Source organism: Cordyceps javanica, chromosome 1 (assembly GCF_051103115.1).
Source record: "Cordyceps javanica chromosome 1, complete sequence".
Lineage (NCBI taxonomy): Eukaryota > Fungi > Ascomycota > Sordariomycetes > Hypocreales > Cordycipitaceae > Cordyceps > Cordyceps javanica.
In genome coordinates, this window is record NC_139295.1 from 453,138 (window position 1) to 479,459 (window position 26,322).

At 54.4% G+C, this 26,322-nt stretch overlaps 9 protein-coding genes across 9 annotated transcripts; 3 read left to right on the plus strand and 6 right to left on the minus strand.

Annotated features, from left to right (window-relative positions):
• Positions 1 to 701: 701 nt before the first annotated feature.
• V2A60_000143 (galactose oxidase family protein) lies at positions 702 to 2,753 on the plus strand (the record flags this gene model as incomplete). Its single annotated transcript, XM_083251514.1, has 1 exon — positions 702 to 2,753. One exon carries the CDS (start codon positions 702 to 704, stop codon positions 2,751 to 2,753), a length of 2,052 nt encoding a protein of 683 aa, XP_083107640.1.
• A 1,020-nt stretch (positions 2,754 to 3,773) lies between these two features.
• Positions 3,774 to 5,232, minus strand: V2A60_000144 (uncharacterized protein; the record flags this gene model as incomplete). Its single annotated transcript, XM_083251515.1, has 3 exons — positions 3,774 to 4,238; positions 4,296 to 5,011; positions 5,082 to 5,232. 3 exons carry the CDS (start codon positions 5,230 to 5,232, stop codon positions 3,774 to 3,776), a joined length of 1,332 nt encoding a protein of 443 aa, XP_083107641.1.
• A 1,096-nt stretch (positions 5,233 to 6,328) lies between these two features.
• V2A60_000145 (uncharacterized protein) lies at positions 6,329 to 7,662 on the minus strand (the record flags this gene model as incomplete). The annotated part of the gene is made up of 4 exons (XM_083251516.1): positions 6,329 to 6,812; positions 6,866 to 7,018; positions 7,076 to 7,367; positions 7,425 to 7,662. The coding sequence occupies 4 exons, from the start codon at positions 7,660 to 7,662 to the stop codon at positions 6,329 to 6,331; spliced, it is 1,167 nt and encodes a 388-aa protein (XP_083107642.1).
• A 2,244-nt stretch (positions 7,663 to 9,906) lies between these two features.
• V2A60_000146 (uncharacterized protein) lies at positions 9,907 to 11,409 on the minus strand (the record flags this gene model as incomplete). The annotated part of the gene is made up of 1 exon (XM_083251517.1): positions 9,907 to 11,409. One exon carries the CDS (start codon positions 11,407 to 11,409, stop codon positions 9,907 to 9,909), a length of 1,503 nt encoding a protein of 500 aa, XP_083107643.1.
• Positions 11,410 to 15,007: 3,598 nt separating this feature from the next.
• V2A60_000147 (HSP20-like chaperone) lies at positions 15,008 to 16,399 on the plus strand (the record flags this gene model as incomplete). Its single annotated transcript, XM_083251518.1, has 1 exon — positions 15,008 to 16,399. One exon carries the CDS (start codon positions 15,008 to 15,010, stop codon positions 16,397 to 16,399), a length of 1,392 nt encoding a protein of 463 aa, XP_083107644.1.
• A 724-nt stretch (positions 16,400 to 17,123) lies between these two features.
• V2A60_000148 (MCM DNA helicase complex subunit MCM4) lies at positions 17,124 to 20,297 on the minus strand (the record flags this gene model as incomplete). The annotated part of the gene is made up of 3 exons (XM_083251519.1): positions 17,124 to 18,982; positions 19,040 to 19,909; positions 19,967 to 20,297. The coding sequence occupies 3 exons, from the start codon at positions 20,295 to 20,297 to the stop codon at positions 17,124 to 17,126; spliced, it is 3,060 nt and encodes a 1,019-aa protein (XP_083107645.1).
• Positions 20,298 to 20,680: 383 nt separating this feature from the next.
• V2A60_000149 (coatomer subunit zeta) lies at positions 20,681 to 21,436 on the plus strand (the record flags this gene model as incomplete). The annotated part of the gene is made up of 3 exons (XM_083251520.1): positions 20,681 to 20,792; positions 20,878 to 21,109; positions 21,196 to 21,436. 3 exons carry the CDS (start codon positions 20,681 to 20,683, stop codon positions 21,434 to 21,436), a joined length of 585 nt encoding a protein of 194 aa, XP_083107646.1.
• Positions 21,437 to 21,672: 236 nt separating this feature from the next.
• V2A60_000150 (threonylcarbamoyladenylate synthase) lies at positions 21,673 to 22,983 on the minus strand (the record flags this gene model as incomplete). The annotated part of the gene is made up of 1 exon (XM_083251521.1): positions 21,673 to 22,983. The coding sequence occupies one exon, from the start codon at positions 22,981 to 22,983 to the stop codon at positions 21,673 to 21,675; it is 1,311 nt and encodes a 436-aa protein (XP_083107647.1).
• Positions 22,984 to 23,619: 636 nt separating this feature from the next.
• V2A60_000151 (conserved oligomeric Golgi complex subunit 4) lies at positions 23,620 to 26,111 on the minus strand (the record flags this gene model as incomplete). Its single annotated transcript, XM_083251522.1, has 2 exons — positions 23,620 to 24,813; positions 24,873 to 26,111. 2 exons carry the CDS (start codon positions 26,109 to 26,111, stop codon positions 23,620 to 23,622), a joined length of 2,433 nt encoding a protein of 810 aa, XP_083107648.1.
• Between the last annotated feature and the right edge of the window lie 211 nt (positions 26,112 to 26,322).

A 26,322-nucleotide genomic window follows, 5' to 3' on the forward strand; every position in this document is an offset into this window, starting at 1 on the left:
CTAATAAACACAAGCCGAGTTGTGGTCCTACCGCCTCCCTCTAGTTTTCATTTTACCCGTACGGATTACTGAGTAAGTACCAGTATTTACTTGTCAAAACTGGTCCACTAGTAAGGAGGGGGCGATGCTCGTCGATCAGATGAAATCCTTTTCCGCGCAGCGAGATAGTTGCGCCGCCGAAAAAGTCCCCAGCCAACCAGGTATAGAGGTGCCAGTGACATATACGAGGCGGAGAAACCGCTGGAGAGACCCCAAGCACCGCAGTTGAAGCATAAATGGTCTTATCGCACGATACTTCTATTGGCTCATGGCACTTTGGCCAGCCCCAATTCCGGTCCATGCCGTGCCCAAGGCCAGCCTCATGCAGCCCAGGTGCCGGGGAGAGACACAAGACGCCGCTGCGCGCCGGCGCATGACTTTCAGCCCGCTAATGCAGCAAAAGAAATGGTCTTTTTTTGTTTTGTTTTTGCTAGACAAACACAATCCAAGCCGTCCACCCTCATAGCTGTACCTAATTTTGTATATGCCCTTTTCCTGCTAGGGCCGGAGACAAGTCAGCCCAGGGCAATACATGGTTACTGCATGGTTATAACTTCGAACCGCTCCCTCGCCCCTTCTCCCGTGTCTTATGCAGGCCTAACAATTTCTCATTTTATTCTATCGCTACTGAGAGAAAGTCTTTGAACCTTCCTCAGGTAAAAATGAAGACAATTAACCTGTACTCATGGCTCCTCTATGGGCTGAGTGGCTCTCTCGTCGTCCATGGCAGCCCAACCCTTCACAGTCGCGGTGCCCCGGGGGCCAAGGAACATTTTGGAGAGAATCCCAATGCCAACATGCTCTTTGCTGCGCCTCCTACCAATGGCCGGATCATTGATCGTTCAGGGTGGAAAGTCTCATGCGACAGTGAAGAGCCCGGAAATCAATGCTCCAACGCGATTGACGGCAACAACGGCACGCTCTGGCATACCGCATGGTCCGGTTCATCACCGCGTCCACCCCATACCATTACTCTGGACATGGGCGCTACGCACAATGTCAATGGCATCTCGATCCTACCGCGTCAAGACAATAACCAGAACGGCTGGATTGCCCGGCATGAGATCTCCGTCAGCCCAGATGGCAACAACTGGGAGGTTGTGGCCATTGGCAACTGGCCGATCGATGCACTCATCAAGTACGCCAATTTCGAAACCAGAAAGATTCGCTGGGTTCGTGTCAAGGCCTTGACTGAGATCAACGGTAATGCATGGACGAGCATCGCGGAGCTTCAGGTCTACGACTCCGGCGCGGAGCCGACCAGGTACGCCGGTGTCGGGAAATGGGGACCAACCATCAACTTCCCAACCGTTCCCGTGGCTGGCATGGTTGATCCCTTGACCGGCAAGATTACCATTTGGTCTGCATATGCCTACAACAATTACATCGGCTCAAGCTGGGATCGAGTATTCACATCCATCTGGGACCCCGCCACCAACGATGTTCAGCCCAAGGTTGTCGACGACACTGACCACGACATGTTCTGTCCTGGCATCTCCATCGACGGCAAAGGGCAAGTCATTGTCACTGGCGGCAACTCCAAGTACAAGACAACCTTGTACGACTTCCCGTCTCAGAAATGGATCCCCGGTCCCGATATGAAGGTTCCTCGTGGCTATCAGTCATCGGCGACCTGCTCCGACGGCCGTGTCTTCACTATCGGCGGCTCCTGGAGCGGTGGCGAGATCGAGCCCAAGGACGGTGAAATCTATGATCCTCGGTCCAGTTCATGGACGATGCTCTCCGGTGCCAAGGTAGCAAACCTGCTGACGCAAGACGCCCAGGGAGTCTACCGCTCCGACAACCACGCTTGGCTATTCGGGTGGAAGAACGGCTCCGTTTTCCAGGCCGGCCCCAGCACCGCCATGAACTGGTACTACACCAACGGGAACGGCAACGTCCAGCCAGCCGGCAGGCGCACTTCGAACCGTGGTGACGACCCCGACTCCATGTGCGGCATCGCCGTCATGTACGATGCCACCAAGGGCAAGATCCTCGCCGCCGGCGGCTCGCCGTCCTACCAGTACAGCAACGCCCACACCGGCGCCCACATCATCACCGTCGGAAACGTGGGCGACAACCCCGCCGTGCAGTTTGCCAGCAACGGCCTGTGGTCGGCGCGCGCCTTCGCGACGGCGACCGTCCTGCCCAACGGCCAGACCTTCATCGCCGGCGGCCAGAGCACGGCGATCCCGTTCGAGGACACCACCTCGCAGCTGACGCCGGAGCTGTACGACCCGGACCAGGACCGCTTCCTCCAGCAGGCGCCCAACACGATCCCCCGAAACTACCACAGCATCTCCCTCCTGATGCCCGACGGCCGCGTCTTCAACGCGGGCGGCGGCCTGTGCGGCGACTGCAACACGAACCACTTTGACGGCCAAATCTTCACGCCCAGCTATCTCCTCAACGGCGACGGCTCGCCCGCCGCGCGGCCGTCCATCACGTACGCCAACGTCAACGCGGGCCGCATCTCCATCGGCACCGACGGCGCCGTGGCCTCGGCCTCCCTGATCCGCGTCGGCACGTCCACGCACACCGTCAACACCGACCAGCGACGCGTCCCGCTGACGCTCAACCGTCGGTCGAATACGGCATACACTGCTGATCTGCCCACAGATCCTGGTATTCTGCTGCCGGGCTACTGGATGCTGTTTGTGATGAAGAGCAACGGCGTTCCGAGTGTTGCAAAAATCATCAACCTTTCACTGTAAAAGAATCAAGGTAAAAAATTGGGTAGTTTTCTTTCTATAATATTTTGTTAATTATTACAACGGACCGAGACTGGATGCGGACAGGTTGGCCGTGGATTTGGACAGCAAGGCCGGTGACTGTCACCCAAGGCCTGCATGTGTTTCCAAAGTACATACCTGTACATATCTCACGACTATAGAATAGCTTCGAACCCTAATATCACATGTGGAAGCGGCCTTTCCAGACCAAAATTGGGAGTGAAGTTGCTCTATGATGTATTACCAAAAGGTCGAATCGCGGTAACTGCAGCGTACATCTGCTGTAGATGGTGTACTTCTACAGACGCATCTCTAGGAGAGTCCTTCATGAAACAGATGTTATTCCGATGAAAAACCGCCGCCGTCTTGAGAATTGGACGCGCACCGTGGTCAAACGTCAAGGTGCTGCGAAAACACTCTTCCACGAAAGCTTCCTCTTCGATTCTGTCTAGTTGACGGTCCCTGCGTCTCACAATAGGCTTTAAGTTTGACGTAGCCAACACCGCAGCACAGAATTGACTCAGAGACAGCCAGCCGGAGCCTAATGGAGATGCTTGTTGCTGGAATATGAGTGAGAACGAGGTCACATTTTGTGATGCAATGAGGAGGCTCAAGAGATCTTGTATTGAAGTTGACAGCTTCAAAATTTGAATCATAGAGTCCGCGGGAAACCAATTGGAATTGGACGCCATTACCATTCCCGTCTTCATTTTTTTGTTCTTATTTTCTGTCTTTACTTATTTATTATTGTTTATTTTTTGGCTCAGGTTTCCTTGCAAGCAGTTATGTGGTACGAACTTGACGAACTGCTCAGAGAAGAGAACTGTCCTAAACCAACAGCTGGAACGGATTGCTTCGACTGTGGCTGCCCTTTGTGACTTTTCATGGCTTTGGAAGGCTGTCGTGGCTCAAACAGTCTCAATGGGCTGCGTCCGAGTTACAAAAAACACGAAAAAAGATGAAATCCGATATCTTGAGGCGCACCCATACACTTCTCAATGCTCAACACTTACAAGGATTTTTAGCTGCGTCTGCCTCTGCGAGCAACTCCTTCATCCTCGTCTGTGCCTTTGCGAGCTCTGCCTCGAGATCGCAGTTCCAAATGTCGCGGATCGGCCCGTCAATGACCTGCCGGAGCTTGCCCAGGTCGTCGCCGACGCCGGGCCAGTGCAGGTCTAGGAGCTCGCCCTGGCGGCGGCCGTAGTGCTGGACGAATCGGGTGCGCGGGCGCCGCACCGACTCGTACGCCGCAAAGGCCGGGAGCAGGTCCTCCTTGGAGCGGCAGCCGCCGAGGACGTGGGAGAGGATGTGCGCGTCCTCGAGGGCCTGGCCCGCGCCCGCGCCCTGGTGCGGCGCGCACGCGTGGGCGCTGTCGCCAAGAAGCAGGAGGCGCAGCGGCTCGGACGTGAAGGTGGGAATGTCTTGGGAGAGGTCAAATATGCCCCAGTGATCGGTATTTTCCATTAGCTGCAAAGTAACGGCGTCAGTGGTTGATCATCTCGTGGCGCTGCAAATAACGCTCACCGAAAATATCTTTTGACAGTCGTCGCCAAAGTCTTTAAAGTCTTGTTCCATGTCCTCTCTCTTCATGGGCTTGATCCAGTTACCTTCCCACTTTCCATCCTTGGAGGTACCAAAAGCGACGACATTCATAATCTTTCCCCCCGCAATCGGGAAGATGAGCGCATGACCTTTCTTACCCAGAAACATGTAGCGATTTCGGGCCTTTTCCTCTCCAATGGCCGCAATAGCCTTGTCCATCGGGATCAATCCGCGGTAGGCATACTTTCCGGTATAAACTGGCTGTGCTAGCGGGTTGCCTTTCCCGAGGACGAAGTCTCGGCATACAGAGCGAATGCCGTCACAACCAATGACGGCATCAGCCTCGTACGTGACGCCGTCGGCAAACGTCATCAGAGTACGCCCGCGTGACTCGTCCCGTGTGAGGCCAACAAGGCGCTTCCCGAACTCGGCAATCTCCTCGGGCACGAGCTGGGCCAGCTCGTCGATGAAGTGCGCGCGGTGGGCGGTGCTGTGTCGTTCGTGCGGGCCGAGCTGCGGCGAGGAGACGGGCGTGCCCGCGGGCTGGCCATTCAGGTCCTGCCCGAGGATAAAGTCAAAATACGTATCCTCCTTGGACTCCCAGCCGGCGGTAGTTGATATGCGGGCGTAGGCCTCGCCAATGGCGGGGTTGATGAGCGACATGGCGCGGATGGCGTTGGCGCCAAAGAAGACGCCAGCTGCGGGAAAAAAGTAAGATTAATGGCATACTTCCTGGTTAGAGGGGGGTGCTAAGAGCCGTATATTCACCTCCAATCTCGAAGAATTGCGGCGCAGCTTCAAAGATGCGAACACTGATGTGACTGTATTGCTGCAGCCCTATCGACAGCGCCAGCCCGCCAATACCGCCACCAATGATGGCAACATTGATGGGTTCCGTCTCGTCCTGTGCAGATACCATGATGATTCATACATGTGAATTCTGAGCAATGAACCCTACCCGCTCGCCAAGGTGAGATGTCAAATGAAAACCCGTAGCCTGGCTGGAGATACCTTACAGGAGACTAGTCACATCTAATCCCGTACAGGGTCTCAGGCACGAGTTCATGAGTTGTTGTCTGACGCGCATCTGGTTGGCCGATGGCTCCACCCACTATATGTGGAAAAGAAAAGAAAAAGAAGAAGAAAAAGCCAAAGTTCCGTTCTGTGTCCACTTTGCTAGCGGAATTGTATCATTTGTGGCAGTTTGTGTGGTGGGGTTTTGCGGGCGCAGCATAGAGCCAAGTATTCGACCATGACAGCCATCATACGAAAGAATTTAATCTAGAAGAAGTATATTAGGTGACTCGAAAGACTCTGATATGGCATCTTGTCCACCTGTGAATTCAAACTTGAAAATATTTCTCTGCAGATTAGCTTCAGACTCCTCCACCGACTAGCATCTCTGGTTTGTAGTTGGTCTATTCCATGTATGAGCTTCCTTATGAAACTCGGAACCCTAAGTAATTTAGCCCTACAAGTACAGGCATGTATAGTCATGCCCATGACAAATAAAACATTTCGGCCGAGTGCCTTCTTCGTACATTAGTGAGGAAGCTATTTGATGCCGGGGCGTTATACTGCAGGCCAGGGAAGAGGGAAAACAGGGCAACAGTCCGTAAGCCCCCTTTCTACACCTCCTCATATGCGGCGCTAGGAACTCGCGCCCGTCGGTTGGGCTTTGCTGATATGGAGTCGAACAACCAGACATTCTTGCAGTAGTTTTCTCTGTAAAATGCTGCCAGCGGACCATGTCAATATGACCAACTGATCATCCAGAGGGTAAAAGCAGAGAATAGTACCAATTCACGAAACGACCACGCTCACGCTCAATGCGCCAGTCTTGTGTATTGCCTTGTAATATGCAGCGTCTATCCAATTTGAAATCATAACTTCTTCTATGGCGTTGGTAGCTTCCTTTGAAAACAGACGAAATGTCAAAGACTCCGGGGTATTTCGTGTGAAAAAAAAAAAATAACGCATCCTTCCCATTACTGTAAATCTATAGCCTCTGCTCTTTATACCATATGTCGCTCGAACTGGTGTTTTGGGTAAGTGGTAGTGCCGTCTGCGTTCGGCTCACCCTGGCGCGGGATGTAAGTTACGTCAACGCTCATGGTTCTCTTGATGCCAACAATTTCCTCGGAGCTACCTTGGCCGTCGTATGTCGTCTCAGCAGGGTCAATCTGTGTATCGAACTGGGTACCAAGATCGCCGCCGCGCTTTCTGGACCCCTTGGAGTGGCCAAAGGTGCCTGAGCGAGGCCCGAGATGATGCGGCGTGTCGCTCAGCTGGTACGAGTCTTCGCTGGCCGACCCGAACAGCTTGGGGATAAAACTTGCGAGCGGTTGCCGGAGAGATGGTGCGCATGCGCATATGACGCCGACGGTCGATTCGACTTGAGTCCAAATAACAGATGTGCCCGTAGCCCAAGTAAAGTCCTTGGCAAAGGTGGCATTGAAGTTGAGACTGATCATGCGCTCGATACTCGTTATGCAAACGCTGCACTGCGAATTAGTAGCTCTCCGGTTGCTCCTTTCTAACGGGAAACTCACAATGTTCCGAGAATAAAGACAATTAAAAGACCGAACTTGCTGCGGCGATTCATCTGCAACTTCACCACGAGCGGAACAGGAAGAAGAAGGACAACGACGTCCATCAATGTGTTCCACCCTGACTGAGCATACCAGAATGCTTTGATATTGATACTACAATCCCAAGTTAGTGAATTATATGGACCTTGATCAGTCACACACAGTACATACCATTTCCCGTGAAGAGTCTTATCCCAAGAGAAAGGAATGGGACGGCACTGTAGAATCGTCGTAATGTTGAGCGCCAGTAGTCCAAGGCAAATATGTACAATCAGGCCCCAACATATGATCCGGAATCTGTGTTGTGGGAATATATCAAGATATAGAAAGAGAAAAGACAGTTTCGAGATCCCGACGGTATTTTTAACAAAGCACTGAAAGATGAAGAAGTAAAAGAGAGAATTGTAGCGCTGTTCGGGGGTCAGGTATGGCGCATGATGTCCAAATCCCCATTGAACAATTGCTTGAATCTTCCGTTAGAAAGCTTTCAAGGCGAATTTTTGATACTGCTGCAACCTACCCGTTGAAACGCATGCTACTTGAATAACGTTGAATACGAGGCCGATGACGACGCATATGTCTGCGCGATTGAGCGTTCCGGCGTTGTGCTTGATACAGCGCCACCACACTCGAAAGGCGACCACCCCGGCGCTTAGAACAAGGAGAGGTATGTTTGCGTAGAGGAAGTTCCAGCCCTCTTTTGTGTCGGGTGTGTTTGGGATATGGAGGCCCTCTGACGTCGTCTTGTTGGAAGCCATCACGCTTCAGTTGTGTTCGCTGTCCGTCTGATAACGGACGAGCACAAAAGCTGAAATCAACGATGATACAATGCACTGCCTAAATGGTCGGCGGTGAATGGAAGGGGATCCCCCGGTCGAGAACGTTTCGGGTGTTGCTATAAAGGGCCAAAGAACATGGTGTCGAAGGAGTTAACAAGCCGGCAGACGGCTTATCTAGGTTCTTCTGACAGCTGCTTGTCTGCTTGACTTGTTGAAAAAGATTACTCTGCCGAGTGTGCTCTACGTTGAAATAAGACGAATACCTCGGGGGGAGCTGGGCCGTGCCGGGCAGGGCAACTGACCCGGGATCGTTGCAGTGCAGTAGCGCCTAGTTGGTCTTGGGTGCCGTTGGTGGAGCGTGGGCCTGGACAGGATGGCAAGTGTCGGTCGGCCAGTGAGTGGTGAAACTCTCTGGTAATGACGCCGTGGCTGCGCGTAAATGAGACGACGAGTTCAAGAGTCGACGAGGTGAAACGCGGACAGTGGCTGCGCGCCGAGGGTATATATGTATGTATAAGCGGTGGAAAACGGAACAGGGCGGGAAGCTGCTTGGGTATTTGCAAGACGCAATCATAAAAGACAGCTGAGATACTTGTCTGGATCAGCTGTGCATCCAAGGCTACGCATCACCTTGCAGTGCGTTACTACCTTGGTAGAACTCCTGGTAAACACTGACTAGCGCATATTTCAACGGCGGTTTCGAGTACGGTCAAGTCAGTTGTCTGGCTGAAGAGCTAGCAAGTAACTGCGGCTTACATTGGACGTGAAAGCTGCCAAATTTGTTTCTTTTTTACTGGCCGTATTTCTTACTACGTAACCGCTTTCAAGGCCCGTCAAGAACCATCTACGGAGCTGAGACCGCTGATGGGCGCTAAAGAGACGTAAAGACGGGACGGTCAAGGGGGGCATGGGGGTTGCAAGGGATGGACGGGACGGTCCTTGCAAGTTTGTTGTCATGGCGGTTCCACCCCATGGGACCAGGTTCAGATGACTTCTAGGGCTCCACACACCCTTCATCTGTGTTGCCAAAGAAAGAAGAGCAATTTGGACGAATGAAATGGACGCGAGAAGGCGAGAGAGAGTCCGAGTCTTCCAGTAGGAATCTGGCCGTGGGCCGGTGGAGTGGTTCTGGGCAGTCGATCGCGAGTGGCTGCTTCTGGCCTTGCCTGCAAATGGTCATGTTCCGAAATGGCAAATACTGGTAAGCGGCAAATATAAATAAATATATATTGCTCCAAGTATATTGACCTAGACGGATTCGTATAAACTTTCATTTGCGCCGCTCTTCCAACAAAGGATCGTTCAGCCCCCTCCCCCCTTCCCCTCCCAAGCTGCCCAGCTTTTTTCTTCTTCTTTGCCTTTAGCTCTCTGCGATTTTTTTTTTTTGGGCACAAAGTCCCCTCCGCGGAGATGCTTTCGGCCCCCGTACACCAGCGCCGGCAACATTGCTATGCCCGGTTTGGAGTGCCCGACTTGCTGACCCGGACTAGCCGCCGTGCTGGCCCGCTCGGGGAGGGCCCCCGGTAGGTTAGGTTAGCGGATATCGTAGTTCTACCAGTAAGTAGAGTACTGAGTACTTACCAAGTAAGGCTATGGATTTCACCATCTGGTGGTCGAGCCAGTTGACTGGGATAATGGACCTCCAGCACCTGCCCGACAAAGCATAGCCTCGGCCTACTCAGTATGTTCAGGGACTTGTGCGCCGAACTACTCCTGTTCGTGCTGTGTTCCTGTTACAAGTCAACAGGGAAGCAGTTTAGAAAAGCGCAGACAAGGGCAAAAGAGGTTGAGCCTGCTCGTTCGCTTGTATAGTGTGCCCATATTTTCGGTCAGTGCTTGGGGTTTAGACTTCCCAAATTGTCCTAGATTACCAAAGATGTCATGGTTCCGCGCCGCCGTCTGGCTATCGCAAGCCGGGATCTTTTGTAGCCTGAAGAAAATATTTTTCTTACTGGGTATACCCCTGATAGCTCCATGCTTGCATTCGTCATATCTGCAATCGTCATCTCTGTTACTTATGCGCCGTGGTTCTTCGGCACGCTCCCCCTGCATTTTTCTTGCAGCCCCTGACCCGCGTCTTCTACTCCCAACACCGACCAGTCTCATGCGCTTCACAAAGATGGCATGCAACTCTCTTCAAGGTGGTAGACAAGGAACCAAGACAGAACAGCATATCAAGTTTTTGAATTTTCTAGACCCTCAACGCCAGAATGCTCATGTAGACTAGTAGGTATATATGAATCGAGGGTGCGCATCTCCCAGATTGTCACCCTCTTCTTCCAGCAGGTGATCCCTCTTCCCCGCCCTCTTCTGCTTGTTCTCCCACCACAGGCCGGCGACGTAGACGCAAATCAGGCCAAAGGCCATGCACATGAGACCGCACGACAGCCGGAAGCCGAGCCAGTAGTGCGGCGCCGTCTTGGACTGGAAGGCCAGCGAGGCGACGAAGCCTCCGGCGTTGCCCAGGCCAATCTCCATGCCGACGGCAAAGGCCGTCTTGTACGCGCCGGCGACGTTGTTGAGCAGCAGGATCCACGCGCTGGGCAGCACGCTGAAGGAGCCCGCGGCGATGAGGTACAGCGCGCCGTAGCGGGCGTTGACGGCCACGCGGTCCTGGTTCAGGAGCACCGCGTAGCCGAGGATGGCGACGAAGCAGCCCAGCAGCGCAAAGCCGCCGCGGTGCTTGAGCTTGTCGGAGGCGTACGCCACCGCGAGCGTCCACGCCGAGGCCGCCACGAAGATGGGGATCACGAGCCCCTGGATCTCCTTGACCGTGTAGTGAGGCTGCAGCACCTTCACAATGGTCGGCGCGAACAGCGTGATGGAGTAGACGGAGGCGATGTTGCCGACAATGATGAGCGCGCTCAGGTAGACCTTCCAGTCGGTCGCGCAACGGATAATGGCCTTGTTGTCCAGAACGTCCATGCGCCCGATGATGCCGTCCGCGCGGATGCGGCCTTCCAAGACCTCGCGCTCGCGACTCTTGAGCCACTTGGCCGACGCGGGCCAGCCGGTCATGAAGGGCCAGCACAGGCAGGTGACGACAATCGTGATCAGGCCCTCTATGATGAAGATCCAGCGCCACCCGCTGTAGCCGTTGGACGAGTGTATGCCCGCAACGCCGTAGGCGAGCAGGCCTCCAAAGGCATTGGACACGGCGTTGCCGACGTGCAGCATGCTCAGGCGCCACTGCAGCTCGTAGCGCGGGTAGTACGCGGACAGGAGGAAGATGGAGCCCGGGATGAGCCCCGCCTCGAGGACGCCGATGAAGAAGCGCATCGCGACCAGGCCCCCAAAGGTGCGCACCAGGCCCTGGCCGATGGTGAAGAGGCCGAGGACGATGCACTCGAGGCACAGCACGGCCGTGGGCGGGAAGCGCTTCACGAGCCAGTTGCTGGGCACCTCGGCGACGATGAGGCCGACAAAGACGACGACGGTGGCAATGTTGAACTTGTTGCTGCGCGGGTCCATGTGCAGGTCCCTCTCCAAGCCCTGGATGCGCGCGGTGCCAATGTTGACGCGGTCGATGAGCGAGATGAACCACAGGACGAAGAGCGGCGGCAGCAGCCGCACGTCTAGCTTCCAGATGAGCTTGCGATACTCGGCGTCGGTCAGTTTGCCGTCGGGCGTGCTCGACTCGCTGGCAAGGGCGGCCGTCGAGGCTGGGCCGAGGGAGACGGAACCCAGGTCCTTTTCCCCAGCCATTTCCACATCCTCTTGCGGCATGATGAAAGTGTTTCTGAGGGGTTTTTCGTCTTTTTTGCTTTCCAACAAAGAGAAACCCAGAACCCAAGACTGTCGATTTTTCGGAAAGCAAAAAGGGCGATTGTCGCAAACTCTTTATTTATGAAACCGGCCGTGGGCAATTGGGCAACCTCGCAATCAGACACAAAAATGCAAATGTATACGGGAGGGCCAGACTCAAAGACTGAACGTAGCGCAGACCAGTGCCATCATGAAAGGTGTACCCGACCACCAAACGCATGGTGATGGGGGAAGAAGAAACCGGGTCAGTTTGGTCCGTTGCATGCACAAAAGATCCTAGCTTCGGTAATAATGGGCATCCAAGATTTTGTCTTGCACTAGAGTTGGTTTATTAGGGGTTGCGGAGGCGTTCAGAAGAGGCGACTTCAGAGTCGGCCGCCGCTGCCAGAAGTGGGAATCTGTTGGAGATTTTGAGGCAAAATTGGGTTCTTCTCTACTCCGTACTCATACGACGACTAATCTTGGCAAGCGTGGCTAGCCCCCCATGCTGCTGCTACGTGGTTGACATGGATTTACTCCCCATCTTTGCTTACAAGACCAGTGAGGTGCTTGCTATCTCTCGCCTGCCGCATGGAGATTGCCTGCACTAGACCTGCAGGTCATAAACTAGCAACCCCTACCTGCTCCATGCTCTAGTTAACTACTCCGTACTTAATAGTTACTAGTTACGAGTAAGTCGCTACTGTATGACCGTGGGGTGGAAGAGCACTGCTGTGTCAGTCAATGTGTAAGTACCGAGTACTATGTAGAGCCTCATCGACCTCCGTTGCTCCATAGCGACGAGGCGCGGCCCCGCCGACAAAGTCCCTTGCATATATTGTACGTGATCCTGAACTCAAACTTGCGTTAGCTTCTTCAACATGGGCCGGGATGAAATGATAGACTGGCCACTGTGTAACTGACGGCTATGCTAGTACTGAGGATACCTGGGCCGTCAAAAGTTCCCAGTTAGCTCATTGTGTGCGGCCGCGCCAACGAACACTTGACACACAAGTAATTTGAGGTCGGTCTGTAAGTCGCTTCCGCTCGAAGCGCACAATTTGCTTAGCCCAGGAAATTTGACCCTAATGATCAAGTAGAAAAACTGTTCCGCTGTCTCGAGCGTTTCTGATCAGTATTCCAATGTACTTGGTGTAAATGTCCAGCTATCTGAAGTGGTTTGGCATTCTGGAGAGAAATTAGCAAATGCAACTAAATGCCTGTTCCCTTCACCTTCTATGCGTGAACGTACTCAATGCCGACGCCCAGCCTGCGCAGGGCAGAATAACGTGTATTAAGATTCTCACACTGAATGAGCCGATATACAAGCTTGCATATTCGTGCATAAGTCCTAAACAACCCATGCTCATAAAAACGTTAGTCTGTCTTGAGGCGACGAGGTCAAAGTTTAACCTAGTAACAACATGGTCGATGTTAGTTTAGTATAGGGTAGGGCACGCAGAAATGGTCTAGGTGTGGGATATGCATACAGTTTTCGAAAACGTGATAGCAAATAGATGGTTTTAGCAGCCAGAATGATACTCTGACATTATGTAGAACTCTAAAAAGGGACAGAAGTACTAGCTTAGTACGTTAATAGATGGGAACTCAGCCAAAGATATGTGATATCATAACCAGAGGCAGCTTGGAATCTTTCACTAGGGTCTTGAACTCGGTAGAAAGGAGCTTTCAGTATGTGCTGTCAAGTTGCATCGTGGCTCACACTGGGCCTGTATATGACTTCCATGTCTTGCCTCCATTGGGATAGTGAGACTGTTTCTTCGAGTGGCTGGCTGACACGTCTGCTAAATTTACTTGCCTGAAAATCATGAACTCGCAACTCGCAACCAAGCTCTTAATAAGACATTGCCCGCAAGGATAGTCACGAATTTGCTTTCAGCTACAAATGAGTGCAAATGTAGGCTCTGGTTTGGACACCCAGGCAAAAGAAATGATTGGGGATCGACACTGTCATTTCAGGATGGCAGGCTCTGTGCTGAACTTGCCGATTCTCTTATACGACAGATCGATGAATGACCTGTGCCTGCATAGCTATCATGCCGCTTGCGAATCATTTCAGCGGCTCTGATGCTATAACTATAAATCCGGCCTCGTGAACAAAATTTCTTGGCTAGAAAATGATCAAGGCGATGGTCCGACAGCTGTCGTGGCCATGTCTCAGCTGTTAGCGTCACAGCAATTGCCGTGAGATGCTGATCTGATACATGCTTTTGACCATAGGAAAGCACCCGGGACATGTAATCTATGGCAGGGTATCTCAGCAGTATAAATGTCTCTTCAGCAATCCTCAGCATCCACGGTGGTTGTTGTAGTCCACCCATCCTATATTACCCATTGAGTCCTCAATTCTCCCCATACAACATGAAGCTTTCCGCTATCCTTCTCACCACTCTTGCGGGATCGGGCCTAGCGACGGCGGCAGCAGCAGCAGCAACGCCCGATGAGGGCACAGGCCTAGAGCAGCGGCAAACTTGCGCGATCCCCAACCTTGGCTGCTACGGCGCGAGAGACTGCTGCGGTGGTCTCCGATGCGACTTCAGCTCCAGTTGCTGCAATGACGGCGGCGATGACGATTTCGGGCGTCGTAAGAAGAGACAAAATTGTGGTTGCTGCGTTCGGTAGATGGATGTATTGAATTCGAGTCGAAGAGAGGCAGTCGTTGTATGGAGTTCTCCTTGACGGAGTTTAAGCTCGGCCGACTGTTATCGGGTTACGGTCTAGGCAATCATATCACTTCAACACAAGGATAATCACTGCTGTCCTATAGAGTCATCTTGTCTTTACTTATTTGAAACCCGAAATTGCGTGAATTGCCATGCGGAATGCTCAAGACTTCAAGCTCGCCACCGGATAAGGCACCCACCAATAGCAACTGGCCCTGCGATGATCGCCTCAACATTCCATGTAAGTAATAAATAATAGAGTCGACGTGCAACAGGCAATCCGTAGCCGAAATCTGAGAGGAAAGTAATCAAGTAAGCTTCATTGCGATACATTGAATTTTTGTCGAGAGGATACTCATGAGGCTCGAGTACATCCTTCCTCCCCTCGGTCCCGAAAAGAATACCCCAGTGGCGATCGGGGCCGGGGCCGGGGCCAAAGCCGTCGCCGCCATTCGCCCCCCCCGCCCGATATTTTGGCTTGCGTAGGCCCATAGGGCTGGCCGCGCGGCTTTCCAACCTAACTAGCTAGTAAGGACTCACACGTAATGCAACCAGCACACTCCAACTTTCGACATGTGGCGAATGCACGCTCCTATTTGTTACTAGCCACGCGCAGTCATTTCTAGTTCGTTCGATGGCGTGCGTATGTTCGCAACGTACCCGTTTCAGCCGCTCAGGCAACGTCGGCTGCCTGGGATTGCGTGGTGACTTACACGGCTGAGCGGCTGCCTACCTGGGAGCCGTCATTCTCCATGTATATAATGTAATTGATTTCCAGCCATGATTCCAAATCTCCTTTGTGTTATTCACTTTCAGAGTATCACTCTACCACTCTCCCCACCCTCAGCACAACGACCCTCGCACAACAGCCAGCGTACTTCACTTATACCGAAATCATGGCCCCCCCTCAAGAACCAAGCAAGAACGAGTACCCGGATCCAGTCGCCTTTTTTGAGCAAATGATGGCTGGCTTCGACCCCAACCGCTCCAGCGCAACCGGCCGTGGTATCGACCACAGCGGCTCCGACAGCACCAATCACCCTACCTTTTGGCCCGGCTTCCCCTTTGGCCGGCCTCCTCACCCGCCCCCTCCCCCCGGCCCTCCCGGTCCTCCAAGCTCCGACCATCCTCGACCTCCCAGCCCACCTCCGCCTCCCGGTCCGGGCCCCGCACCTTACCCGCCCCCTCCTCCTCCTGGCCATCATGGACGACACGGCGGCCGTCACCACCACTACCCTCACCCAGACCACTGGTCTTGGGGCGGCCGCGACGGCAGCGCGTGGACTACGGAGGATGGCCATTTTGACTACACTGACGACTATCGCCGCGGAGGCCGTGGTGGTCACAGCCGTCACGGACGCCACGGACGTGGTCGCCGCCACCACCACCACGACAGCGACGAAGAGGGGACTCGTGAGAGACCGGTCGACGTCTCCGACGACGAGAGGAACAACAAGTCTTCTGACGAGAAGAAGGACTCTACTTGCAGAGATGAAAAGAACGGCTCTCCTGATACAGTGAGGGGAGATGTTCCCGACCCCGATGAAATGATCCCCGAGTACGAAGAGGCAACCAACAACAACAACAACAACGCATCCTTCACCGGGGGCTGGGGTGGCTACGGCCATGGTTGGGGCGGACGCCGCGGTCGCGGCGGCTTTGGCGGCCGTGGGGGCTGCCGCGGTGGTTTCGGCCGCCGCCATCACCAGGACCGTAGCGGCTGCCACTTCAACACCGCGCCGCTGCCGGGCGCCGGTCCCAATGCCTTCAACTTCCCCGAGATGATGCGCGGCCTCATGAGTCACCCCTTCCTGCAGCACATGGGCGCCGCGGCGCGCAGCTACAACGCCGGCTCTGGCCCCGACAACAACAACAACAACACCACCGAGAACGACGACGACGTCGGCTCCTTCTCGCCGCCCGTCGACCTCTTCAACACGCCCCGCGCCTACGTCCTGCACGTCGCGCTCCCCGGCGCCAAGCGTGAGGATGTCGGCGTCCACTGGGACCCGGAGCACGGCACGCTGTCCGTGTCCGGCGTCGTGCACCGTCCCGGCGACGAGGCTTTCCTCCAGTCGCTGCACTCGTCCGAGCGCCGCGTCGGCGTCTTCTCCAAGAAGATCGCCCTCCCACCCCGTGACGCCGGCAGCAGCGCCCAGGAGCAGCAGCCCAGGGAGGAGATTGACGGCGAGGGCATCGCGGCGAAGCTCGACGACGGCGTCCTGGTCATCATGGTGCCCAAGCTGGAGAAGGAGTGGACAGAGGTTCGCAAGGTTGACATTTTGTAGACTGCCATGTTGAACGGATTCCATTATTGTCACTTCGAAAAAAAAAGAAAACATGAAAGAAAAACAACAAGGAAAAAAAAAAGGCAGCTACCAACATTGTGTCTCCTATGGCACTGATGAAACGAAAATGGTGTACAGATTGATAACGAACCTCTTTGGTCTGAATTGAGAAAAGTATCGAGAAAAGCTTAATGTGGAGGATATACAAATATAAAGAAATCCAAATAGAAAAAAAATTCCAAACAACTGGACCTTGCAATCGATCAGAAAGTGATGTGACGTGCTCGAGCAACTCCAAGGATGAAAGCTTACGGGAACCAACCCGCGGCAACATCCCTCAAAAACCTCAGATTAATTGCGTTCTCATAATCTATTAACGAACATGCACTTGCTGCAAATAGTTTGGTTTCCAGGGTTGTGCAGTCGAACAGCGAGCTTTTGAAAAGCAATGAAAAGGTTAGCTCAGTTCAGGAGGCAGTCAAGGGTCAAAAAGTCGAAAACTATAAAATTAGCTCATTTACAAAGAACTATGGAACGATACATCAAACGCCGTGACATAGTGTTAACCCCATCCTTACAACTTGACGATCCCAGTGCCCCTCATAATTCTTCGCTCTTCAAACCCTTTCCCCTGTAAGCATTGCCGACATAATTGCGTTCGTTCATTAAAAGATCATCCATGATATATTTTTAATGCATTTTACATGCCTTGAGCCATATCCTCTCAAACCACAGCAGTGACTCTCCGGATACTTCTTCTGGCACCGTCACCTGTGATCGTAATGGCGTTCTCCGCCTCTAGTGTTCTCATGACTTCCGTGAACTCGGCTTGCTCGACTGGAACACTCGAGTTCTCACCCAGACGGCGCGCAACGTCGCTCCAGCGAACTGCATTGCCAGCTGAGGTCATTTCATCAAGCAGGTGGAGGGTGGCATCCTTGAGCTCTGCCTTGCGCTTACGGTCGACAGCGCTGGTGCCTTCGGTGAGTAAACTCATATCGATACGGCCCTGGGCGTCAGTGGCAGCCGTCTTGAGCGCGCTCTGGATGAGACGGTTCGCCTCCTGCACATCCGCGCGGGTAACCACCTCGGACAAGCGCATCTTGGCGTGGGCCTCGGCGAGACGAATCATCGACTCGAGCTGTCTAGTGGTGGCGGTGATGCGCTTCTCGGCAGCGCGGACGTCTTGGCCGAGAGCACGCATGGCAATATAACACTCAACAAGCTCTTTGCCCGCCTCTTCGGAGATGGTAGGCTGGACGTTGGCGCGCGCATATGAAATATACATAGTGAGGAACTCGACCGGGAGAATATCCGTGGCGGACGGGGCGGACTGAGGTTTGTCTTCAATGTAGAGAGACAGCAAGTGTTTTGCCAGGCGTCTGTCCATCTTCTCATCGACACGATCCAGCATCAGATAGACGAGATCAAAACGGGACAGAAGAGTGGGTGGCAGATCAATGTTCTGAGGCACCGACATGTCCGGGTTATACCTGCTACCGATAGGGTTGGCAGAAGCAAGAATACTGGTTCTAGCATTGAGAGTAGTAATAATACCGGCCTTGGCGACGGAGACCGTCTGTTGTTCCATCACTTCGTGGAGAACAGACCGTGTAGCGTCAGACATCTTGTCAAACTCGTCGATACAGCAGACACCGCCGTCAGATAGGACCAAGGCGCCAGATTCCAGTACCAGTTGTCTAGTCTCAGGGTCACGAGTGACGTACGCAGTCAGACCGACCGCTGAAGAGCCTTTGCCACTGGTGTAGACACCACGCGGGGCGATTCTGTGGACGTATGAAAGAAGTTGGGATTTGGAAGTCGAAGGGTCGCCGCAGAGTAGAACATTTATATCGCCTCTATATTTCGGGCTGCCACCCTTTTGGAAGGTCTTATTTGTGCCGCCGAAGAGCTGGAGAAGAATGCCCTTCTTTACGTCGTCCAACTCGTAGACGGATGGAGCAAGAGATCTGGAGAGGAGGTCATAAATGTCTTCTCGCGCTGCAGTCTCGCGGATTTTCTGCTCGTTTTCCGGTGAGATGGTGCGAGTCTCTTGGATATCATTCGCGCCTCTGTCAGCGTCTTCATCTCCTTCAACACCGAGTGTTGACGCATCAACGCCCATACGCTTCTTGTCAACCTTTTGCACGTGAAGGACGTCAACATAGGTCTTGTAGACGCTCTTGACAGCTCGTTGGCGAGGATTAACGCGAACGGGGCTGACACGGAAAATGCCGGTGAGTTCAACGCGGTCACCGGCCTTGCAAAAGTCAACCAATTCATTGTAAACGCAGACGGAGACCGAGTGGGGTGTCTGGCCAGCAGGCACCGCATCAGGAGTCTCTTGCAGCTTAATGACTTGCTTGTCTTCGAAAGAGCAGCGGTTGTGAACGATCTGCATCGAGTTCTTAGAGCCACAGATGGGGCGAGGGCACTCGGTCGGTTCGCGAATTTTGCCACGGTCAAGGCCAACGTTGACGGAGTGATTGCAGACATTGCATCGGAAAAAGGCGTCTTTCATGTCTGGAATAACCGGTGTCGTACGGATGACAAGTCCCTTAATGCAGATGAGGCGGTCCATGTCTGTAAATTCCATTAGCTAAGTTTCCAGTGAAAATGGGGGCGGTATAAATAACTGACCGGACGGATTAAGATCTCTCAGGTTGGTCGTCTTATCCAGACCGAACGGACGAACAACGTAGATGGAGGAAGCGACCTGATCTTCGAGAGAAGGTTGAGGGTCCTGTGTTGCCCGGGGAGTGGCGGGTTCGTCTGGCCTGTCAGAACTGGGGAAGACGGGCTCCGAGCTCTGCCTGCTCTGCTGAGACTCGCCCTGGCCATTGCTGCTTTGCGATGGTCTGTTTCGGAGGCCCTCTGCGCGGGCGATTTCAACCATCAGATCGTGCACAGACTGATCCATGACAGGGACAATTTCCTGAGGATAGGCCTGAATTTGGTGCCAGAGTTTTCTCGTAGGAGGGTAGAGATTTAGGTCAGAAATATCAAGGTAGAGCCGTGTGGTGCCAAGAAGAAGCATGTTCTCAAGAGCTTCCTGGTAAGGCTTGCTCTCGGCGTCTGGGTCGGCGCGCACCTCCTCCTCCGAAAAACCGTCACGGTACATGCGATACTTTTGAGCAAAGTTTCGTAAAAAGTCCTTGAAGGCGGCGAAAGTGTCATCAATAGACACTGTAGTTCCCCAAATGAGACTCTGACCTTGTCCGCCAAGGATATCGGCTTCGGAAGTATTGGTGTCGCGATTAGCGTAGGAAGGTGCATCGGAACCGTCAACAGGGCCTTCGCGAACAACCCGGCCGCTCTCATCTAGAATGATGCGGCGTGGCGCACGAGGAGTGCGCATAGCATCAGAGTTGATGTCACCACGTCTGCGGGAGGTAGTGCTGCCGGCGTCAGAGCCAAGGAAAAGGCCGCTGCTCTCACTGCGCAGCTCAGATTGTTGTCGTAGTGAGCGTCCAGGGCTGGAGCTCGGCTCGTATCTGATAGGAGATGATTCTGGAAAGTAACATGTTAGTTACTGCGATGCGCAACAGACGGGCCACATGGTCATACCTCCAGCAAAAGTGTGTCTAGCCCGCGGGGTGGCCTGGTCGTCCAAAACGGATTGTGTGTCGCTCATCTGGCGGAGCGGCGAGCTGGGAACGGCACTGTTACCGGCATGCGTGCTTTGACTGTCCGTCATGTGGCGCAGAGGCGACGACACATCGCCGGTAGCTCCATTCTCGGCATCACCGCGGCCGGGCGATGACGACTGGAAGAAGATGGGACTGGAAGCCAGCTGGGAAGGAGGATCGCTCGGCGCATTGGCAGACGATTGACGCGCAGAGCGACGAGGAGTCGCAGACTGTGAGCTCCGTTGTCTGCGATGTGATGGCGACGACATATTTATGGATGTGAATGGTAAAGGAGTGAAAATGGGAGGGCGTCGAGGCCAAGTTTGCAGCGAGGGATGAAGTGGTCACGAAGATTTCTGTGAAGCGCCAACGAGGGGCAAGGGAGCAACCAAATCGGGGCGGGTCGCGTCAGGCACACATGGCTGGGGACGCGTAAAGTGGTTTGCTCCAGACGCGTTTCCCATTAATGGGCAGGACGCTGTGGCCCGTGCGCACGCGACACTGGTAGCCGGAGCGGTAAAAGGTTACGCCGGCGATTGCGGGCTGGAGGGGCTTCGCAGGACACCTGGTTAACTTGCTAGTGCGCCAATGGCCGGATTGTGTGGCAGGCAATAGCTTCATAGACTGATTGACCACGTCAAAGTCCGTCAAAATGTCTCCCGGAATGACCCTGTTCTCGGTCCAGGCCGTCCTGGTCTTGAGTACTGAGGATGGCTCAAGAATATTCGCCAAATATTTTACTCCCCCTCACGCCCCTACTACAGGTGACAATGCGCTACCTCTCGCACCCCTTGCCCGATGGGGTGTCTTCACCGCACAGTCTACTAACTCGAGCTTCCATGGTTGCAGGCGGCTCCGCAAACCCGTACTCCGATACCAAGTCACAAAAGACCTTCGAGAAGGGTCTCATTGAGAAGACGGCCAAGCAGACTGGTGATATTATCCTCTACGACAACCGCATTGTTCTGTACAAGCTTGAGTCCGATGTCATGATCTACCTTGTCGGTGCCGCCGACGAGAACGAAGTTCTGCTATATAATACCCTGCTGGCTTTCAGGGACTCTCTGCATTTGCTGTTCAAGTACAACTACCCCATGCTGGCGCCAAGAAGCTTGCGCGTGCCAGTAACAGATGCGCACGCCAGCCAAAGCTAACCTTGACTACTAGGCAATCTGTCGATAAGCGCACCATTGTTGAAAACTACGATCTCGTGTCGCTTGCCATTGACGAGATTGTTGACGACGGCATCATTCTCGAGACCGATCCCACGATTGTCGTCCAGCGCGTCAGCCGCGCACCCACCCAAGACCTTCAGGTTGGCCGCATTGATCTGAGTGAACAGGGTGTCAACAATCTGGCGCAGCTCGGCAAGTCCAAGATTGCCGACTGGCTGCGACAGGGCCTGTAAAACTGGCCATAAAGATATATTAGACACAACGGGAGCAATACACTGTCTACGGCGTTGGCAGGAGGACATGAGGGAAACGAATATCAAAACATCATGAGACTGGGTGAAGGGGTAGGATAATCAACTGAGACCAGAAAGAATGACGTCCAGTAGAATGACGACGAAAGACTACGCAATGCGCAATGCGCCACTTTTAGAGGGTATTAAAATTCTATGTTTCTTCTATATGGGATTCGTCATGATCTAAGCTCCGATGCTGCTTTGCGTAAGCGATTCATGACCGCCGCAGCAATGTCTACTTCTCCGTCTATTCCGTCGACGAATATCGTGTCCGCACCGCGGCTGTCGAGCTCACGCAGCGCCGCAAAGAGCCCTTGCGCGATCCCCTTTGCGTCCTTGCCCAGGTTCACGTCAAACAGCTCGCCAGTCACCTGTCCACTGGCACCAACGAGGTCGCCAGTGTATACCTCGTAGGCAGGCTGGTCCGTCTCCGTCGCCGCCGGCGACGCCTCGCGCCAGCCACGCACTTCGAGGCCAGCTGCGGCCTTCCACCGTTGCGTTCGGATGACGCCGACCCTTCTCGTGGGCCGCTCCTCGCCGTCGGGCGCGTGCCCGTTCTGGGACGCCCTGGCGGACTCCATGTCCGCGGACGCGATGCCGTCCGAGGCAGCGCGGCACGACGCCTCGTACAGCACGACGCGCGCCCTGGGGCTGTAGTGCTTGTACTTCATGCCGGGTGCCCGCGGCGCCGCCCTGCCCTCCTCGCTGTGGTCCTTGTACGCCTTGACGGCGTGCTCCCAGCCGGGGCAGCCGCGCAGCGCCTCCATGCTGACGCCGCCGGGGCGCAGCACGACGGGCGGCTCGCACAGGCCGTCGACGACGGTGCTCTCGACGCCGACCCGGCTGGGCCCGCCGTCTAGGATCAGCTCGATGCGCCCGTCCAGGTCGTGGTGGACGTGGTGCGCCGCCGTCGGCGACGGCCGCGTCGAGGCGTTGGCCGACGGCGCCGCCAGCGGCACGCCGGCCAGCTTGATGAGCGACAGCGCGAGCGTCGACGACGGCATGCGCACGCCAAACGTCGGCAGCCCGGCCGTGACCTCGGGCGCGAGCCTCGACGGCTGCGCGTTTGGCAGCAGTATCGTCAGCGGGCCGGGCCAGAACCTTTCTATGAGCGTCGTATATCTATCCGGGAGCGCCTGCTCCGTACCGTCCGCCGCGGTGCCCAGCAGGCGCCGCAGCATCTGCAGGTCGCAGACGTGTACGATGAGCGGGTTGTCCGACGGGCGGCCCTTGGCCGAGTAGATGCCCTTGACGGCCGCGCTGCGGGTTGCGTCAGCTCCGAGGCCGTACACCGTCTCTGTCGGAAACGCTACTGGTGTGTTCTTGTCCCTGAGGTGCGCGCCGGCTTCGGCGAGCGCCTCAATCGAGCCGCGCGATGCATCGGCGTCGCTCACGCACCATTCCTCCAGCCGGCCGGGGCCCTCGGAATCACGAAAGTGCCCCAGCTCGGATCCCCTGGCGGGGACCTTGACGACGTGCGTCTGCATGATCAGTGGCGTCTGGGCAGGGCGCGATCGCAGAGCAGTCGATATAAGTCGACGGGCCGCAGTGGTGATTGCCAGCGTGAACTTTGCCGTTCTTCTGTTGCCCGTGGTCCTTGTTCTTTATTTTCCACGTCCGTTTGAGAGTAGTTTATAATCACCCAGTTTCCCAATAAAGCAACTTGAGAAAATCTTCATCAAATATTGAAATGTAGTTGAGCTGTGAGTTGCTAATGAGTCAAACGAAAAATTTCGAGATGCAGTTTGATCCGCTTTCACTTTTTAGTGGGGCGTTCAAAGGCTTTGTAGTGATGTCCTGCCCCTTCAGCATTTTAACATTGGCCTTGGGTTTTAGATTTTGCATTTTTCAGAGGCAGATCTGCTATTTGATAGTGTGAACTTATGTTTCAACTTCTGAGTCAAAATTCGAGCTTCTACTTGCCTCTGGCATCCCGCCACTAATACTCGGACCCTACGGTGTCGCTGTCTAGTGGCATACTGAAGTACCCAATTTCGTGGACATCATACTTAGCACTCTTTTGTCGAAACCAGGGCTCAGGCTTTCGATGCATTTTTATTCCTTCTATATGAAATATATGTGTATCTTTTCTCTATAACGTGACTTTGGCCGTTGATGGCCTCCTAGGATCGGCGCACAAGTGCCCTCGCCTTTTTCCTTTCATCCTCTGTTAGTAACCATTCGATACCATCATCGTCATCGAGGGTCACCAGCTCGTCCCACTCTTCATCTTCCATGTTGGCCACCATCATGAGCTGCGTCACCTTTCCAAATACCTCCCGGATGCCGTAGTGGCCTTTGGCAACGATGCTGATGATGGCAGTGAAGTCGCGTTCGATGCGGATGGCGCCGTACTCGCTCGTTTTGCCCGAATGGCTCAGGATTCTTTTTTCCAGAACGCGGGACAGATACCGAGCTGTTGTTTCCAAGAGGACGCTAAACGTTGCTGGCGTCATGATGCGGCCGACGGGCTTCATCAGCATGTCCCAGCCGCGCTCGAATCTCCGTGCCACCATCTCATTGATCTGATCCGGATCTTCTTCGTTTTGCTCGGCATACTCGGCCAGCTCTTGCTCCGTCAAGGTATAATCAGCGTCGCGAAACGTCTCGGCGAGCACCGGCCGCAGACGTAGTTTGACAACTCGCTCGAACAGCACATTGATGCCTTCCGTAAGTAATTCGTTAGATTTCGCCAAAAATGTCTTTTGCAGCTTGTGCAGCTGGTTTGCGACCATGATGGCATCTTTCTCAAAGGGGAAAGACTCCTTCAAGCCGTCACCCGGGATCGAAGCGTCCGGGTTATCCTGAGAGTGCGAAATACGACCCTCGATAATCCGGTTAAGATACTGATTTGCTGTTTCCAAGCTATTGATGAGAACAATGAATTGAACAATTTTGTCCTCAGGTGGGAATCCACCTTGGATAACAGGTTTGGGGTACGTTTCATCGCGCATCTTACGCTGTATCATTCCGATGAAATCAGCCGACAGAATGCGCTCGATAGACGGGATGACGCTAGATGTTACGTCCCGCTGGGATGTTGAAATGGACTTCTGTATCGTAGAGTTCATGATGTACATAACATCATCCACGGCCAAAATTATGTATGGGGCTTCAGTCTCTATAGGCTTGTTCATCTTCAACGACAACCCAGGCGGGTATTCATCTAGCTGGAATGACTTTTCCACTGACCGTCGAAAGAAGAAGCCTGTCATCACATTGTATGGTGACACGAGCTTTGCCATAATCTTTTTGTATAAGTTTGATTTTGTGATTACGTCCGCCGTCAACAGCGGAGAACCGTCAGAGTCAGGACCCTTCACGAGTATTAGCCGAGCGTCTACATTGCAGCTGTTTTGAGACAGTAAGTACTTACGACGCATTTGCTGGAAATAAACCTCGTATACAGCGACCAACGGCCAAGCATGACAGCGATTTCGCTCAGTAGGGCGTCTACTTCTTTCATGTTCACGCCCTCATCTTCGCTGGCGCGGCTGCTAGTTCCCGCACCAGCAGCTGGCGAATTGATGCGTGGTGTGTTGTTTCGTGATTGTGGCGGAAGAAAGCTCTGTACCAGAAACGAGAATGGATAGCTCTTCACATCAGTGAGTTTCCTATCCAGACTGCACTCGTCGGTCCAAGTGTCGAGGATGATGCCACCTTGCACATCTGCCTCCATCTGAAGCCTCTCAATCACGCGGACCATTTTACCGGCACCGTAGTGCCTCTCCACCAAGCTTCCGTGGCCTTCGACAATCTGCGCAATGTGCTCAAACAACTTCGTGAGCGCATTGGCATAGAAGAAACCGTCCTTGCGCGTCTGGCCGCCGATGCCATCCTTGAGGGTGGTCCTCGCTGTCCCGGCGACACCCTGGCAGACGTATCTTCCGTATACGTCGAGGCCGACTTCTGTTCGGCCGATGAGAGGAAACAGTTTGAAAAAGCGAGTGACCTTGGTCCCGTCGCCGTCAGCGGCTGCCTTTTCAAACTCGCGAAGAAATAGCGTGCAGAGGCTCTCCTTGGCATTCTCGAGCGTCGTCCACGGTGCGTCCGGAACTTCGACGCTGGGCACGATACCGGCAGCAAAGGGACCCTTGATGATCGCCTCGGGGACGTGGCTCGCCCTGGACAGGTACCCGGCAGCGGCTTCCCAGTCCTGCGGAGCACCCATGGAGCCGACGACGCCGTGGACGCAGGCCTTGAGCTCCGCGACCTGTTCCACCACGCGGAGCGTGTCCTCGACGCGGCTCTTTTCGAGATCCAGCTTCCTGACCTTGCCGCTCAGGTCGCCCGCCGTCTCGGCGGCGGTTGCCAGCATGTCGTTGCCAATGGAGCGCGTGGCAATGACCTGGGAGCCGAGCCCCGCGCGCAGCATGTCCAGCCGGCCCAGATCTCGCGAAAGGTCCGTCTGCGAGGCCATCAAGGTATCGAGGCGTCGGGTGAGGCCCGCCTCCCGGACGTGCAGGGCATCGAGGGCGGCACGCACTTCGGCCAGCGTGGCGGCATTCTCGAGCCCCGCAGCGGCGGCGTTGTGGTTGTGGTTGGGTCTCGCGGAGGGTGTCGTCGCATCGTCGCTGTGGGTGCGACTGGCGCCGCTGTGCATTAGGGCGGACATTGGCGCAGAAGCGATTGGTCTGAACCGCGCATCGCTGTTGAGCTGGCTCGTTCTGCGTTGTGCTGGAAGGGGAAGGTATTTTGCTGAGGGAAGCTGGGGGCGTTGGTTTCTGGTTCACTGCCATGCCACCAGCTGGGAATGGGCCCGCTGGTGGGCTCACCCTACCCTGAACTACGAGTATTTCAACAATGTCGCCTCAAAGCGCTCGCAG